Consider the following 15,990-nt stretch of genomic DNA (forward strand, 5'->3'; position numbering starts at 1 on the left):
GTTATAGACCATTACATCAAAACAAACTTCCAGGGACCCTAACAGGTGAATGATTGTGGCGACGGCCCACGTCCCTCAGGCCGCTCATATTCATGAGTTGATTTGCATCAACCTATGAGAGGGCTGGAGGGGCGGAGTCAGCAGCCGCCTGAGGCTTGGCAGGGGAAGGGGGAGTCAGAGAGAAAGGGGGGGCACACTCCCCCCCCCAATAGCCTGGCCTGCTGGGACTTTTGCTGCCTCCTCCACACTAACTCCGCCTGGCCCTGCTTTTAAAGGTTGTGGCCACTGAGAATGTCTTCATTGTTTGTCTATAGATTTGCAGAACAACAGGATTAAGGTATTTTTCCTGAACTTTGTTGATTTTATACAGTACATTTTTTTACTGTGAAAAAGTGCATGTTATCTCTCGGCTTGGATAACTTAGTTTACCAAAACAAATGTAAAGATTGTATGAATATACAGCCTCATTACTAGACAACTAAGTTCTATTTCATGAATAACCTTTGAACTGCAATGTATCTTAAACAGAAAACAATCTTTAGATAGATTTTTTCCTCCAAAAGCATTTCATTTAAATAAATTTGATTTTAATTTTAAAAATCCATTTTATTTTATTTTTGAATCATCAAATTTTAATCCATCCTGATAATGAGGTAGTGATATTTCTGAAGTCTCTCAAGTCTATAAAAGCCACAGTTTTTCCTTGTTGGGTATACGTTGCTGACTGAAATCCTATTGTATTTTCCTATTGAAATCCTGTTCTATTTTCCCATGAGTTTTGTCTTCTCATATGACATCCAAAGTACAACAGCTTCAGTGTCGTCCTTTTAGCTCCTAAAGAAAGTTCAGGATGGATTTGATCTAGATGGCTCTTGTTTGTATGTTTTTGAGTGCTTAGTAAGAAACTAAAAGACCATCTTCCTTTCTGTAGTATCATATCTTTCGGATGGCTTGTTTAATGCGTTCATAAAACAACAAATACTTGAGAGGACACCTGTGTGAGACTTTTAATTTGCTCATTGAATCTCTCTTGCGTCTCTTTTGTATGAACCATGATTAAACTGGGAAGGCTTTAATTAACCAGTTTTCTGTTTTGAAGCACTATGGGGCGGTATATAAGCAGCAGGCTTTGCTTTTTAATAAGAAGCTGATGGCATAGACCAAGATCCAGGTCTATACAGTAGAGCTTGTATCCTGAGCAGACTCCTGTCCTGCAGTGAATCCTGGACCTTTTGTGCACAGAAGGAGAGGAAGCTGAGCACATTCGATATGCATTGTCTCCGACACATTTTTGGCGTCACCTGGCAGGACAAAATTGAGTAGTCCTGGAATGAGCTGGAATTTTTTAGCATGTATACATTACTGAAACAGCGACGTCTACGTTGGCTCAGGCATGTCGTGAGAATGGCTGTCAGATTCCAGAAGATCTCCTGTATGAAGAATTAGTGCAGGGAAAGCGCCCGAGAGGGAGACCAGAGCTGTGACATCTGAGCGCTCAGCCTGGAGACAGGCGGTGCATTATGGCCTCTCCCAATTTGAAGAGACCCTTGTCCAGCAGGCCAAGGCCAAGAGGCCATCCCGAAACCAGCAAAACCAGGGAGCTGGACAGGGGACAGACTGTATTGGTCTTCAGGGTGGAACTAGATGCTGTTCCCAGACCTCCAGGCAGGGATTGCAGTGTTATTTCCAGAGCTCGGTGTCTCAGCTAATTCTATTAAGCGATCAAGTAGGCATCCTTCAGTCTCGAGAGACAATGGTCACCTGCTCTGTATATGGAGGACTTGGAACAGCATCTCGTGTGGCTGAGGAGGCCAATTCGAGAGTGACTGTCCCTTCCACACTGAAGACCAGTACAGTCAGTCCCCTGCCCAGCTCCCTGGTTTGGCTGGTTTCGGGACGGCCTCTTGGCCTCAGCCTGCTGGACAAGGGTCTCTTCATATTGGGAGAGGCCGTGATGCACCGCCTGCCTCCAGGCTTAAGCTAATGCCCAAGCCACCCTGCCTGTGACGACCTTGTAGGGCGGGCAGACCTAACTGGAAGGAGGTGCTTGGCCAGATATCGAGGTCCCAAACCATTTAGGGCCTTACAGGTTAGTACCGTCACCTTGAAACTGGTACGAAAGCGAACGGGTAGCCAGTGTAAGGCAGCCAGGGTGGGGGAGATGTGTTGGTATCTTCTAAGCCCACTCGGCAAGTCTGACTGCCGCATTCTGAACCTGTTGCAATCTCCGTAGCAGTCCCAAGGGCAGCCCCACATAGAGGGCATTGCAGTCGTCTAATCTCGAGCCTACCAGCGCATGGACCAGCGTGGTGAGGGAACCCGGTGTCAAGGTAGGGACATAGCTGGGTCGTCCACTTTTCCTCTATTTGCTAAGCAAATGGCCCAGGTGCCCACTTGGGATCCAGCATCTCTCTTTCTGATTTTCCGATCAATTTCACCTCCGCTTTGTTGAGCTCTTTCAGTGTTTCACTGCCCGTCCTTGGCTAACCGAGCCTTCTCCCCAAGCCTTTCCTGCCTAATGCACATCCACAGAACACCCACTCACCCCCTGCATCTTCTGCACCCCCCACACTCCTGTGCATGCATAATGCACCTTCCTTCTTTCCCCACGCATCCTGTCTGCTCACTTCATCCATCCGGCAGGCTCAGTGGTCAGCCCTCCAATGCTGGAGGCATTCAAGAGAAAGTTAGACCAGCATCTATCAGATATACTTTGACTTGGAATCATAGATTCCTGAAGTTGAAAGGGACCTATAAAGGCCATCAAGTCCAACCCCCACTCGATGCATCTGGCAGGCACAGAATCAACTCCCTGATTCTGTGACCTAACATGGTGTTTGCATATCTTTGGTGCATTCCTCAGTTACTGTGAGTATCTTTTGGAATTCCCTGCTCAGAGGGGTACCACTGGTGGCAACCTTTTCAGCACCAGGTTATGACGTTCTTTTATGTTTATTGCTCTGGGCATTATAAATTGCTACAATAACTGAGCCTGCCTTAACATCTTGACTGCAGCCTCTCCTTTTTTAATAGACATGTCTGTTGCAGTTTACATGTACTGTACTTGTCATTCATATTTTTATTTATGCCTCTCGTACACTGCCTTAAAACCTGCTTACGGGAAGGAGGGTTGTAGAAATACGTTAAATAAATGCACAAAAGCTAACGTCGTGTCCTGTGTCATTGCTGGCTCCCTGTTGTAGAGAGGGGTCTTTTTAGAGTTTTGCTCCCTCTGCCTGTCCCCTATCATGGGGATCTTGCCGCTCAGGTGGCTGTGCGTTCTGACTCTTGGAGAACCGTCAACGTGTGTTATTCAGTGCTTCCACCGGCAACCTTTAGTCCATGGGCACAGAGAAAGACCATTCACCCCACATTGTGTGGGGTGAACCCTGACACCTCAACCTGAGGCAACAATTTTGGAACCTCCACGTTCCAACCATCATGGACAGGTGTGAAAGCTGAAAGTGCACAGATGAAAGCATGGTTCCCTCCCCAGCCATCCCAATACTGTATCGGACTCAGCGGCCAAACAATCCACTGATCCGTGATCTACATAGGGTGCGGGTCCTGTGTCCCAGATTCTCTGTATTTGGCACTCACTGAGTTGTGAAGCAGATTTTTGCAGAGCTCCCTGGCTAGGGTTCCTATGGGTTTCTGAGGTCCAAAGCAAGTGAAGGAGAAGAGGTTGGACTGTAGTTGGGGGGGGGAGAGGGAGCGATTAGTCCGCTCTGCACAGATAAGGCACATTATCTAGCTTTGATCCTTTTGCATCTGTATAATTTCTGCTCAACAGCTGGTATGAAATGCATATCTAGGATCTAATCTACTTTTGTTAGGGACAGAAAAGAATGGACCCTCCCCAAATGACAGGAGCAGGCAGTCTGGGAGCTGTTTGGGTCAATTCCTGGATCTTAGAGGGCTATACCCGCAAACTGCCCCCACATTTTTTTTCCTTACACAAACGGGGGTGTTTGTATGGCTATAAAAACTAGTAGCATCTGGAGGCGCAAGGTTGGGGACCACTGCCCTAGAGGATGCAAATCGAGCACCCTCTAGTGGCCAATATATATGTATTTAGCAATTAAAACTTTATGGCAAATCTTTAGTTTTTTCAGCCACACACAAGGATGCATATTTATGTCATTTGCCCCCAACACGTGTCCAAGTTGTTCCTATTCAAGGTGACTTTTTGATCCTGAAAATAAATAAACAATCCTGTGAGTGACTGCCTCAAGGTTGCTCCCGAGTCCTTGAAGGCTGCATATCTTCCACTCCTGCCTCCTTGTCACACCCGTTTGCCTTTTGCAGGCCCAAGGAGCCACGAACAGGGTGCGGCAAGTGGTTTTCCCGCTTCCAGAATGGCTCCCTGCAGAACATGATGGCCACCCAAGCCCATGCCCTGGGCTACGGAGTCTACCCCACTGCCACCCGCGTCCTCTTTCGCACACCGTACGGCACTCAGCAGACTGAGGTCATCATGGCAACTTAGGTCACGGAGTTGGCAACCATAGAGATGAATGGCACCTTGGGGTTGAGCCTCCTGGTTTCAGAAGCTTGGAAGGAACTCCGACAGGCATCGGAACCTACCTCCGATTAGTAGGGCTTTGGCCAAGGTAAACACAGGTGTAACTGCAGCTGCTATCCACTCCTTAGCCACTGGTTCCAGTGCTGTGGGATGATGTGATGTACTGGTCAAAGCCTGACCAGCCAAAAAGACACTCTTGGGTCTTAGATTCAAACTTTTGTCTTGACTTGAAAATAACTAGTTAATTTACTGTGTTGGGTGTTGTGTTCTTTTTATGGCGCTTGCCATGGAGGTCTTAAAAAGTGTATATATCAGTTATATTTATGATTCACTTTTCCTCCTGGCGTTCGTGACTCTGGTCCTCATCGTTTTACCACACCAATCCTGTATAGGCCAGTTTGAGAGAAAGTGACTGTCCCAAGATGGGTTTCTTGCCTCCAATGGGAAATGGGACTTCCCAACTTCCACCCAGTCTTCGAACCATTCTGCCACGCTGCTTTTCTCCCTATAGACACCAGCTTGACACGGACCTTCTGATCACCTTGATGGTACCTGTCACTTCTTCCTTCTACAGGTGCAAGGCTTAGAAGAGGAGGTGGTGAGAGCCAACGTCTTCTACAGACAGGCCTGGATGATCCTCGTGGTGAACACTGCAGTTGCCTGTCCTATCAGCGGAGTACTTGAACAGCCTCTGAAATTTAACGGATTAAAATGGAAGATGCTGTCAGGAATGTTTTCTTACTCCGATGCCTAGCATCTCCCGTGGAGCTGTTAAGTCTGCCTTGCTTACTTCTCGCTCACCCTACTGTATTTAGCAGTCTATCCCTCTCTACAGTTTCAGACCCACAGTGGGAAGCACTGTCTGTAAAAATCTACAGAACTTTAGGTTCTTGATACCTACTTTCATTTTTGCTTAGTAGATTGAGGCAAAATGACTCTTTGTGGAGACTTCTGGAGTCAGAAATGCCTTCCTTTCCCCAGAATTAATTTTCCTGGTGTGATTGTCCAAGGATCCAGAAAGCTAGCCTCAGTGGGTGTCCTATTTTGCTCACCCGTGTAGGGTTTTCAAAAGTGCACTATGTCCCACAGCTCCACAACTAAAGCATCCACCATTCTGAAACTGCTACATCTTATTTATTTATAACTTCTAGGCAGGCCATCTGTTTTTTTTTCCTCTTATGTCACAGTATTACATCATAGGCTGAGTGTCTTTTCTCCTGCAGACCCAGCAGTTTTCACAGCCACCACCCTCAGCTGGGCTGTCCCACGGATCATACCCTCTCTGGTAGGATTCCCACATCTGTATAAAGATGAAGCCATTGAAATGGGCTTGGACGGGGTGCCTGATTGACAGGGCCACAGCTGCGAGGAATGGATGCAAGTTCCAAACTGATGGCATTGACTTCATCAGCATCACAGTGCCCATATGGGGGGGGGGCTGGGGGTCTCACAGAGGAAAGTGTCTTGAACACTTAGAAGAGTGGTTCTCAGTTGCTGCTATTCTAGTGTGTCTTGAACATCAGCTCCCCAAAATCATTCATGGCCCCTTCTAGCTCTGCAGTTCTAAGGTTATTACAGTGGTGCCTTGCACAGCAAGGTTAATCCATTCCGGATTAACCCTTGCTGTGTGAAAGCATCGTTGAACAGGGCAGGAAAAGCCACTGGAACGCATTAAACATGGTTTAATGCGTTCCAATTGGGCCGAATACTCACCATTCAATGATGCTTCCCTATGGCCAGCAGCCATTTTTGCGCCCTCCCCTTGCTTTACGAGGGCGCGAAAACGCTGCGCGCGGCCATTTTGGGGCTTCCGGCAGCCATTTTGTAGCCGCGGAACAGCTGATCGGCAGGTCGCAAAGCGAAGGTCGGTAAGTGAACCGCTTACCGCCCTTCGCTCTGCGATTTTCGCCCATTGGGGCCGTCGCTCTGCGATCGCATTAGCGATCAAAAAAACATCCCCGTAGAGTGAATTCATCGCTCTACGGGGCGCTCATTGTGCGAGGCACCACTGTATTATTATTACTACCAGGTTCTGCACTATTTTGTTATCCGTACGATGTTCCCCTTGTCTCAGCTAACATCAGGCATTTATCCATGCCGCTCCTTTTATCCTTACTGAATGCCTGGTTTATTCTTAATATTATTTTGTAGCTGGGCTGGGATTTAGCAGTACAGTGCTTTCTACTGGGAGCTGAAGTTCACAGTGAGAGTAATCACTCCTTTAATCCATTAATTTCATGGCAGGCAGCTCTTTTGAAAGATCCCTTAAAAGGTTTCAGATAAGAGGATGGTGGAGAACAACGTTCGTGTGCTCCAAGGACTGTAGGCGGGGAGGGTCGGATCCGGGGGGAAACCCAGGACTCCACCAAGCACCAAGAGACAGCAAGCTTACTGAAACAAAAATATTCATTATTTCTGGAGTGAAAAGAAATTACAGCTACCAAAAAGGCATTAAGCAAAATTGGTCCCTAAAACAACCCAAAATATATAGAGATCCCTGTGCTCCTTGCTATCGGTACTATATAAATGTTTACAGGCTCTTAAAGGGCTTTTCTTTGGCTTGAGAAGAAAGAATTCTTCCTCCCTTGATAAAAGGCACTAAGTCCAATTGGTTGAAAAGAGAAAAAATACATAATCTATCTCGAAAGTCTTCTCATGTTCCTAGACCTCATAGGGGCCCAACTACTGCTTTCCATAAATACAGACTCTGCTTCCTCAGCACTGCGAAGGTGGCCTCCAGAAATAAGTGCCAGGTTCCCCCCTCTGCCCCTAACAAATCGTGAAACAAGGAAGACAACGTTGAATTGCCAAAAACAAAATTCTAGAGGACACCACCTTCACTTGATAACACCTGCCCCAGTTACTGCTTTCTGATAGTTAAGCACCCAAGTGGTACCGACAACAGGGGATCGGTTCAACCACTGGACAAAACTGTAAGTAGGATTCTGAGACCCTTTCCGGTTTAAGAACTAGATCACAGGATACTTTTCATACTAAGTGCTATGAGTATAATCTTTTTAAAATGGAAATTAGCCTTTCATGTGAAATTTGATACCAATCGCAGGAAGCTGGTTTAAAAAAAAAGAAATCTGTGCTTCTCGTTCTCGTTAGGAATAAGTTTAGGAAAAGCATGCAGGTATTGTCCACGAAAGCCATGCTCAGAGAGTGGACCTTTTAGGCTCTCCTGGTTGCTGGTCCCATTCTTGCATCTTCCAGTGCTATTCCCATTCCAGTGCTTGTACCCATTCCTTCTCATAGGCGTGCGCGCGTACACACACACAGAGACCGTCCCTCAGACCTTCTTTCTTGAAGTCTCACAGTAAATGCATGCAAAAATTTCTTATTGTTAAAATTATTTCTTGGCCATTATTTTTTGGTAAGAATGTGGCAGATTCTTACGAACCGTAACCATAACCCCTAACCCTTGCACCACCTATTGTTGTAGAACTTGTAAGTTCGATGCAAATTCAACACCGACAGAGATTAAAAGGAGAAACACGGGTGTCCTGGTGCAGAATTTGCACTGAACTTTGATCATTCCAGCCATGTGCAAGTTTCTAGACCATATGGAGGCTAACACTACTCATGGAGCTGGGTGAATGACAGAATTCATCGCTGGGATTTTCAGAAGCCAAAGATGACTGGAGGAAGCTGGCTGCAGGAGGTGATCCAGTTCAGTGGGCCTGGCTGGATTCTCAGCCAGCAAGAGGACTTTCTCTTCGCTGGCTTCTGAGAAATGCTGGGGACTTTTTCTGTGTGAGCACTGGCAGAAGGGGCAGAGACACTTTCCCCAACCCACAGGGGAGGAGTTTGATGCTGCTTCTGCCATTTTTGGGGGGGAAGGGGGGGAAGCAAGCAGAATACGGAAAGCATGAACACAAGGCTGCATCATTCAGCCTCTGGACAGAAGGCGCTTCCACCTCAGACAAGCGGGCGCGAGCATCAGCCGGCGTCTAGTGCTCCCAGATAGACAGTGAGAAGCTGAGGCACCCTTTCTGCTCCCCGTCTCTGGCGAAAGCAAAGCAACATGTATTCCCCTAAAACTATTTGCAGCATAAAACTGGGTGACCGTTTTAAAAAAGGCGAGCTATCAGAATGGTTCTGTTTGTGCCTTGGCAAATCTAAACCGGATGGTTGCCCCAAGGGGAATCTACACGCAACCATGCTGGCTTTTACCTCCTTTAAGAAACAACCCAACTTGCTGTCTTTAGAAGAAAAAAACCAAAAAGCACCTCTTCTGGGGGAAATGGGGAAAGGGGGGCAAATATATGGTGGGAACGCTGGCGCCACCGCAACTAGTTTTCCCCCCCAAAGCTCACTGGTCCACTCCTTCCTCATAGTAGTAATAGTGGGCTGAGTTCCCGTCCACGTTCCGGGCGGCGTTGGCTGCCTCCCCAGGGTTGCCCTGGGGGCAGTACTTGGGGTCATAGATCTGGCGGCCCAGGCCGAAAACCTGCCCGCTTTGGTTGGCCCCCTGGTTGTAGCCCATCTGGAGCGACATGGAGGTGTCGTCGCACTTCTCCGTCCCCAGTTTGGAATCATAGATATGTCGCCGGGTGCCCGGAGCCGTCATGCCCACCTGGAGGGGGAAGAAGACCGGAGGGGGGGGGAAGAGGGGAAGGAGGGAAAGGTAACAGTTCCTGCTTGGCACACAGCTGGCCACCATGAGGGAGGGGGAGGCACTGCAGAGCCCTTGCGAAACCACGTCCTCCTCTCCACGCTTCCTCGAAGGCCCTTCTCTCACCTGGCTGGCACACTTGTTGGTGCCCATCTGCAGGCCGATGGTGGAGTGGTCCACTGGGGGCAGAATCTGGTTCTTTGGATCGTAGAGGTGCCTCCGGGTGCCGTAAGCCGTCATGCCCGACTGGCTGGCACACTTATTGGTCCCCATCTGAAACAAAGAGGGTGCTCTCCAAAATCTACTCGTATCACTCGATCTAGCCAGGAGGTGAGGCTGAGGAGCCTCACGCCGAGCGAGGCCCGGAAGGAAAAAAACAAGAAACCGGGCCTTCTTTGCAGTGGCTCCTCGCCTTTGGAATAGCCTCCCTTCTGAGATCCGTATGGCCCCTTCGCTGGGCATCTTCAAAGGGCAACTGAAAACCTGGCTATTTAGGCAAGCCTTCCCTCCAGCCATTTGTTGAATTATTTTGTTCTTCTATCTTGAGTTCTTTGTCTATTGATGTATTATTTTGTTCCGATATTTTAAATTGTTTATTTTATATGTTGTTAGCCGCCCGGCGTAGTCAGTTGACTAAATGGGCAGGGTACAAATTCAATAAATAAATAAATGACCACCTACTGGGTGTTTATTTGCTCCTTCACCAAGACACAAAAGCGAATGTAGACAGGAAGGCCGGGACAAAATCCAGGAGGGAGACCTGACCAAAAGCAGCCCAGTGAGGACTAGGCACCTGAAGAACCCTAACTTTAACCTCCCTCTGGCTTCCTCTGCAAGAGCCACTGGATCCAAACCACCCGCAGCAACCAGGACACACAAACACACAAACCACCCCGCCATGGGGTGCCACTGGACCCACCTGGAGGCCGATGACGCACTGCCCGGCCTTCAACTTGGCATCATCAAACGACCGCTCCTGCTTCTCCGCGTACTTCACCCCGATGGCTACCCCGCTGTTAATCCCTTTTGTCTTGGCCTGCGGAAAGAAGGAATCGGTACACGGCTACTCCGAAAGCAGGACTAGCATCTCAGCAACTCTGGCTGGATTCTCAGGAATGCCGTCACCCTCCTGAGAAAAAGTGGAAATTTCCAGGCAAAGGGAGAGGAGCCCCTAAACAGAGGAAATCCTGCTCCCGGGCTTCCTGGTCCTCTAAGCACGACTCCAGCTTTTTCTAGGCTTAAAAGACTCCCTAAAAGGACTGAACTAAAGTACAGTGGTGCCCTGCATAGCGATGTTAATCCGTTCCAGAATTAACGTCGCTATCCGGATTCGTCGCTATGCGGGAGGGGGAACCCCCCCGTTTAATGCGTTCCTATTGGGGGAAAACTCACCACTATGCGGGGAATCTTCCATCCAGTTGCCATTTTTGCTGCCCAGTAAGCGAAGGCAGGGCGCAAAAACAGCAGGCAGCCATTTTTTTTCTGGCGGCCATTTTGGAACCACTGATCAGCTGTTTGTAAAACATCGCAATGCAAAGATCGGTAAGCGAAATGCTTACCGACCATCGCAATGCGATGTTTTCCCTATCTAAAACATCGCATTGCGATCACATTAGCGATCGCAAAAAACGTGTCGCTATGCGGATTCGTCGTTAAACGGTGCACTCGTTAAGCGAGGCATCGCTGTATTGCTTTTCTCAGTTCACTGGATGGAGTTGATGACTACGAAGAACGCACTGAAAGGAATGTCAACCCACGGCTCCCACCCTCCCAGCATTCGAAGTGCCAGGAAATTCCCACAGCCACCACTCTTCCCCCTCCCACGCAAACCCTGGGCTGAGGTCAAGAGGAGGGGTGGGTGGGGATGGCGCGGCCAAGCCGCCTGTCGCCACCTACTCACCATGCCCGCGAGGGCCAGCAGGGAGACCTGGACCTGGGTCATGTTCCCATTCTCATAGAGATCGTTGGCCTCAAAGAGGTCAACAGGCTTCAACCCGTAGCTGATCAGTGCCTTGATGAAGTTGGAGAGGTTCTCAAGCTGGCAAAGAAAGAGGCGTCAGGTGCTTGGGATGAAAATAAAGAAGGAATCTTGTGAGCTTTTGTGCTTTCCCTGTTCATGTCCCCTGATGGGCCTCCAGAGGGGTTAAGCCGCGGGGAAAACACATCGCCAGCCTTCGAAAACCAGGCCTTCCTGGCACACGAAGCCTGGAAAACTTGACCAACGTCACCTGGCAGGAGAGGCTTTTGAGAGGGTGCCAGAAGCCCCACTTTCCCAGATGCAACTGATTGGGGTACAGACGGTTTAAGTCTGTAAATAAACGGCTGCAAAAAAAATGCACCCCTGTCAAAAATTTTACAGCTTCTGGAAAAGCGGGCACAATACGGTGATGTTTTTTTTCCTGTGGAGGGGTTGAAGGAGGGGGAAGGTGGCTTGCAACCTAATATGGAAGTGGGGAGGCAAACGAACATGGCTTTGGGGTTTTTTGTGTGCCCTAAGAAATAAAGCCGAAAGGAGACCAGGAGATGTTGCCCACCCATAGGCGTTCGTTACCTGGTGCCAGTTGAGGGCAGAACGGTTGATTTTCTTCACTGAACCAGGTTGCAGTTTGTTAATTAGCCTGAGGGGTGGAAAGGGGGGAAAAAAGTTTACGTTTTTCTATCATCCCTATATTGAGAACCAAGACTGGGACTCAGGAGACCTCGGTTCAAAATCCCTGCCCAGCTAGGGCAATTCAGCGGGAGCAGAACTGGTAAAAACCACCCCTTCCGCTTGGGTTTTTGGACAGAAACCTCCCTCTGTCTTCAGAGCCGGCCGGGGGGGGGGGGGGAATTGATGGCTTTCACCAGGTCCCAGTAGCAGGAAATCAGCCCCTGGGCCAAGATTAGAAGAAAGCCACCCACCCACCCACCCCAGAAAGGAACAGAAGTAGCTGTGCAGCTTCAATGGAAGGGAGGGTGGGAGTGTCTCCAAGGCCGCCTTGCCCTCCCCTCTTAAACTCTCCTGCGACTCACTCGCAAAGGATGACGCCATCTCTCAGCCCCTTCTGGAAATCGGGGCCGATCTCCCGTCCTGTGATGCTTTCGATCCACGCCCGCAACTCGGCTTCCTTCTGCGGATCATATTTCTGTGCCAGCTGGGAAAAAAAAGAGAAAAGGGGAGAATCCAGGTTGAAGCATATATTTCCCTCATCACAACCTTGGATTGCCAGAGCAACCGTGATCATAATGATCCCGTTTCTCATGCTAGCCTTGAGGAAAGAAAGATGGCGGAGAGACAGGCCAGCGCTTTTCCAAGACTTGAATGGGAGTCGTGCTGAGGAGGGGCAGGATCTGTCCTTGATCATGCCAGAGTGCAGGGATCCCTGGCTTGAGAAACGGGCAGCCAGATTTTGGCTGAATATTAGGACAAATATCTAACAACAGGAGCCAATAGCCCTGGCAGGTGGGGAGCGGTCCAGGGCAGAAGTCATTCAAGAGAAATGTAGACGACTGTCTGTCAGATCTTGGATTTGGATTTGAGCCTTGAGCAGGGGGGGTGGACTCAATGACCTCAGGGGTCCCTTCCAACTCCATGAATCTAGGATTTCATTATTCTTTCGAAACAGTGAACTTGTACACCTCCCGCCTGAGAAAAGAGGAACCTGAGAAGTGGCATTTGCTCTTCGACGGCTTCTCTCCCCTCCTGGCAACAGACTCCACCTCACTGTTCGGTCGGGCTTCATTCTCAGGAGCCTGGGAAAGTGATTCTCCTCCTACAATTCCCAGAATCCTCTGGACAACGTCGACACAACAGACAAAGCACGGGTCCAAGCGTGGAAAGCCTTTACCTCTCCAGACTTTTCGGACTTTTAACTAACATCTTTCCCTCCCCCTCCAAAAAAAAAGAAAAGGCCAAGAGTTAACAGACCATTGTTCTGAAAACGGAAGGGTCAAAAGTTCCCCAAACTTTTTGGGGGGGGTGAAAGAGAAAAAAAAATCACACTCCCAAGAACCTCTGTCTAAAAGCAACATCAATCCTTGGGACACCAGTTCAGGTTTCGACAGCCGTAATAAAAAGGAAAGAGCTGGCTCTTCCGTTTGCAAAACACCCTGGGAGGGCGGTGTGGAGGAGGATCTGGAGTTTCCCTGGAGGGTAGTTGCTGACAGTGCACGCATTCCTGGGCTGTGCCAGGACTCTGCTGGCGCTCCCTCCTCCAACATCACCCCTTACGCAGAGGCGGAAAAACAAAATGAGCTCAAGTCCTCCTCCGGCTGGCATTTTTCTTTCTGGCGGGACGAGGGGCAGGGCCAGCTCTTTCTTGATCTCTAAAGGGGCAGCCACCAAAAACCAAGATCCAGGGTATTGGGTTCTGCTTTGGACACATCCCGAGGACTTCCAGAACGATTTGATCAGACCTTTTGCTCCTGCTCTGCAGAAAGTTTCCCAAGGTGGCTAAAAAACTTAGGTTAAGACTCAAAACAACAAAACACCCTCACTTAAAAAGAAAAGAAGAATTGAACTCAAGCCTCAAACTAAGTCCATTGGTCCTTCAAGGCATACAAGTCCACACCTAACTGGACATATAGCCAAGAAAGGGTTACTGAACCCCAGAAAAGGAACTTGGGATGCCCGAACAGCCACACCCAAAAAACATATAGATAAGCGCAAGAGCCTTTCCGGAGACAAAAAGAAGTCAGCTCCTCTTTCGATGGGCAGAAATGTGATCCAGGCCACGGCACTCTCCTCCCCCTTACCCCGCAGCGTCCCAGAGTTGCCGACCCTTGTTTGTCCACTGCAGCCGAATCTTGTGACACGGAAACGGTAACTGGTTCTAGCCGGCATAAATATTCGGGAGTGCAGCCTCGTGAAGCACACACCAGAAAAGACGCCTGCTTCCACAACTCCGCCTACATGGATGTCTGGAGGTGCCTTTGCCCCACAAAAGGAAGGCCTGGGGGAGGGTGCGTAACCCCAGCGCCCGCGTACCTGGTTTGAAATGGGGGGAACGGCCCTACTCCCCCCTCACTCCAGCAAAGGGGACGGTGGAACTCCCTCCCACTTTGCTGCATAAATCAGTGTTGCAGGGGGAACATCCCACATCCAAAACCTCAACCAGACCCACTCTCACGAGACAGCGCTTCCGCCCACACAACGCCACGGGGCCTGCCAGGGGCTGCTTCTGCACCCATGGTACACACTTGCTCTGATGGACCATTCCGCCTGTGATTTCTGTTTGCTGTTTCCGTTTCTGCCCAAGAGCATGTTAGAAATCAGATTCCGAACCAGACAGATATGCCACATTCTTCTATTATCTAGGAACAGAACCTCCTCATCCAGGAGCAGTCTAACAGCTGCTGGAGGAAGAGGCAAAGAGCAGCAAAAGGGGCCTGTTGCCTGGGTGTGTGTGTGTGTTACGGCAGATGCTTACTGGAACTATCCAGCAGAAGCTCCCTCGACAGACAGACACCCTTTTTTGTGCTGACGCTGCTTGGTCTCATCGCTCCCCGAGAGCTCCCTCAGCCGCTCAGGTGTGTCCCAGCCACCTGCCTTCCCAGTCCTGTTTGGTCACCTCGGAAGGAAGGAGCTCCGGGAGCCTCTAAAACTAGGCCAGCAGGCATTAAAAAAAGAGGGGGAGAAGCTCCCCGCTTGGCACATTTTCCAGCAAAGCTAGAGTTTGGGGGGGGGGGGGGATAGAGAGAGAGAGAGATAACCAGGACTTTGTGTGTGTTTGTGTGTGTGTGTCGGCGAGGCTTCTCCACGTTGCACCAGTTTTGGCACCAAGGCACAGGGAAATTTTGTTTTTCCAGCCCTCAAAGACATTCCACTTGTGAAAGAAGCCAAAGGCATTCTTCCAAAGCCAATCTGAAGAAGAGCTCAGGTTTCCTCCTTACCACACAGTCCAAGTTGGCCTCTCAGAAAAAGCAGGAAGCCGAAAAAAGATCAGCACCAGCAGCAGAACTCAGAAAGAAAGCCAAAGAGCCCCAGAGGGAGGAGGAGGGCATGAAGGCAAAGAAACCCGATTTGGGGGGGGGGCGCAGAGGGGCTGTGGGCATGGCTGGGGAGCGGGTGGCGGCTCCCGGTGCCCCACCTTCCCCACGGCCCTGGGACCCTCCTCCGCTTCTTCGCCCCGGTTGGGAGGGGGGCAGGAAGGCGCGGTGGCGCCCCGGAGGGAACCATGCTTCGGATGTCGGCACAGCTGGTTCGGGCCCGGCGCCGTCCAAAAGTGGGGGGGGGGGGTTGTCTTCCCGTGTGAAGAGCAGGCACCGCCGCCGGGAGGACCCGAGCGGAGGGAGGGAGGGAGGGAAGGGGAGCCCACTTCCCCCCCCCCGCCGCCGCCGTCCGGTCCCTCTCCCTGGAAGGGAACCCCGTGGGCAGGCTGGCAGGCAGGCAGGCGCAGGCGCCCCCCCCCCGGCCCCTTTCCTCCAAGCGCCTTCTCCGGGCCTCCCCCTCCTCCCGGGCCCACCCCCCTCCGCAGCAGCCTCCCGACAGCCCTGCGAGGTGGGCCAGGGGCCGAGAGGCTGGCGGCCCCGGAGCCTCCTTCCCTTCAGGAGCCCCTTCCGTGCTCGCTTCCCGACGGGACGGGACGGGACCCCGGGCCGCCGCCGCCCTGCAAGCAGCTCCGGCCACTCACCCGGCTCCGGACTTCGGCGGACAAGCCGTAGCTGGGGCCCTTGTTGAACGGGATGCTCCCGCCGCCGCCGCCGCCGCCGCTCATCCTGCCGCCGGAGCTGGGACTGGGGCTGGGGCTGGGCGGCTGGGCGCGGCGGGAAGGCGCCCCACCCAGAGCCAGCCAGCCAGCCGTCGGGGGTCGGTCGGGCGTCGAGGAGGCGGGAGGAGCTGCTCCGCCGGCCCAGCCTCTCTACCCCC

The 15,990-nt window shown here is 50.8% G+C and overlaps 1 protein-coding gene and 1 long non-coding RNA gene across 2 annotated transcripts; one reads left to right on the plus strand and one right to left on the minus strand.

Moving 5' to 3' along the window:
- Positions 1-181: 181 nt before the first annotated feature.
- On the plus strand, positions 182-5,256 carry LOC140701657 (uncharacterized). Its single transcript, XR_012080573.2, has 3 exons — positions 182-337; positions 4,309-4,613; positions 5,100-5,256. It is a non-coding gene; the product is annotated as an uncharacterized LOC140701657 (long non-coding RNA).
- A 1,657-nt stretch (positions 5,257-6,913) lies between these two features.
- On the minus strand, positions 6,914-15,958 carry CNN2 (calponin 2). The gene is made up of 7 exons (XM_072977814.2): positions 15,755-15,958; positions 12,156-12,277; positions 11,695-11,761; positions 11,044-11,181; positions 10,063-10,179; positions 9,270-9,416; positions 6,914-9,104 (listed from the first exon to the last, which is right to left on the minus strand). The coding sequence occupies exons 1-7, from the start codon at positions 15,836-15,838 to the stop codon at positions 8,841-8,843; spliced, it is 939 nt and encodes a 312-aa protein (XP_072833915.2). The 5' UTR covers positions 15,839-15,958; the 3' UTR covers positions 6,914-8,840.
- Positions 15,959-15,990: the final 32 nt, after the last annotated feature.

Source organism: Pogona vitticeps, chromosome 7 (genome assembly GCF_051106095.1).
Source record: "Pogona vitticeps strain Pit_001003342236 chromosome 7, PviZW2.1, whole genome shotgun sequence".
In the NCBI taxonomy this organism is placed as follows: domain Eukaryota; kingdom Metazoa; phylum Chordata; class Lepidosauria; order Squamata; family Agamidae; genus Pogona; species Pogona vitticeps.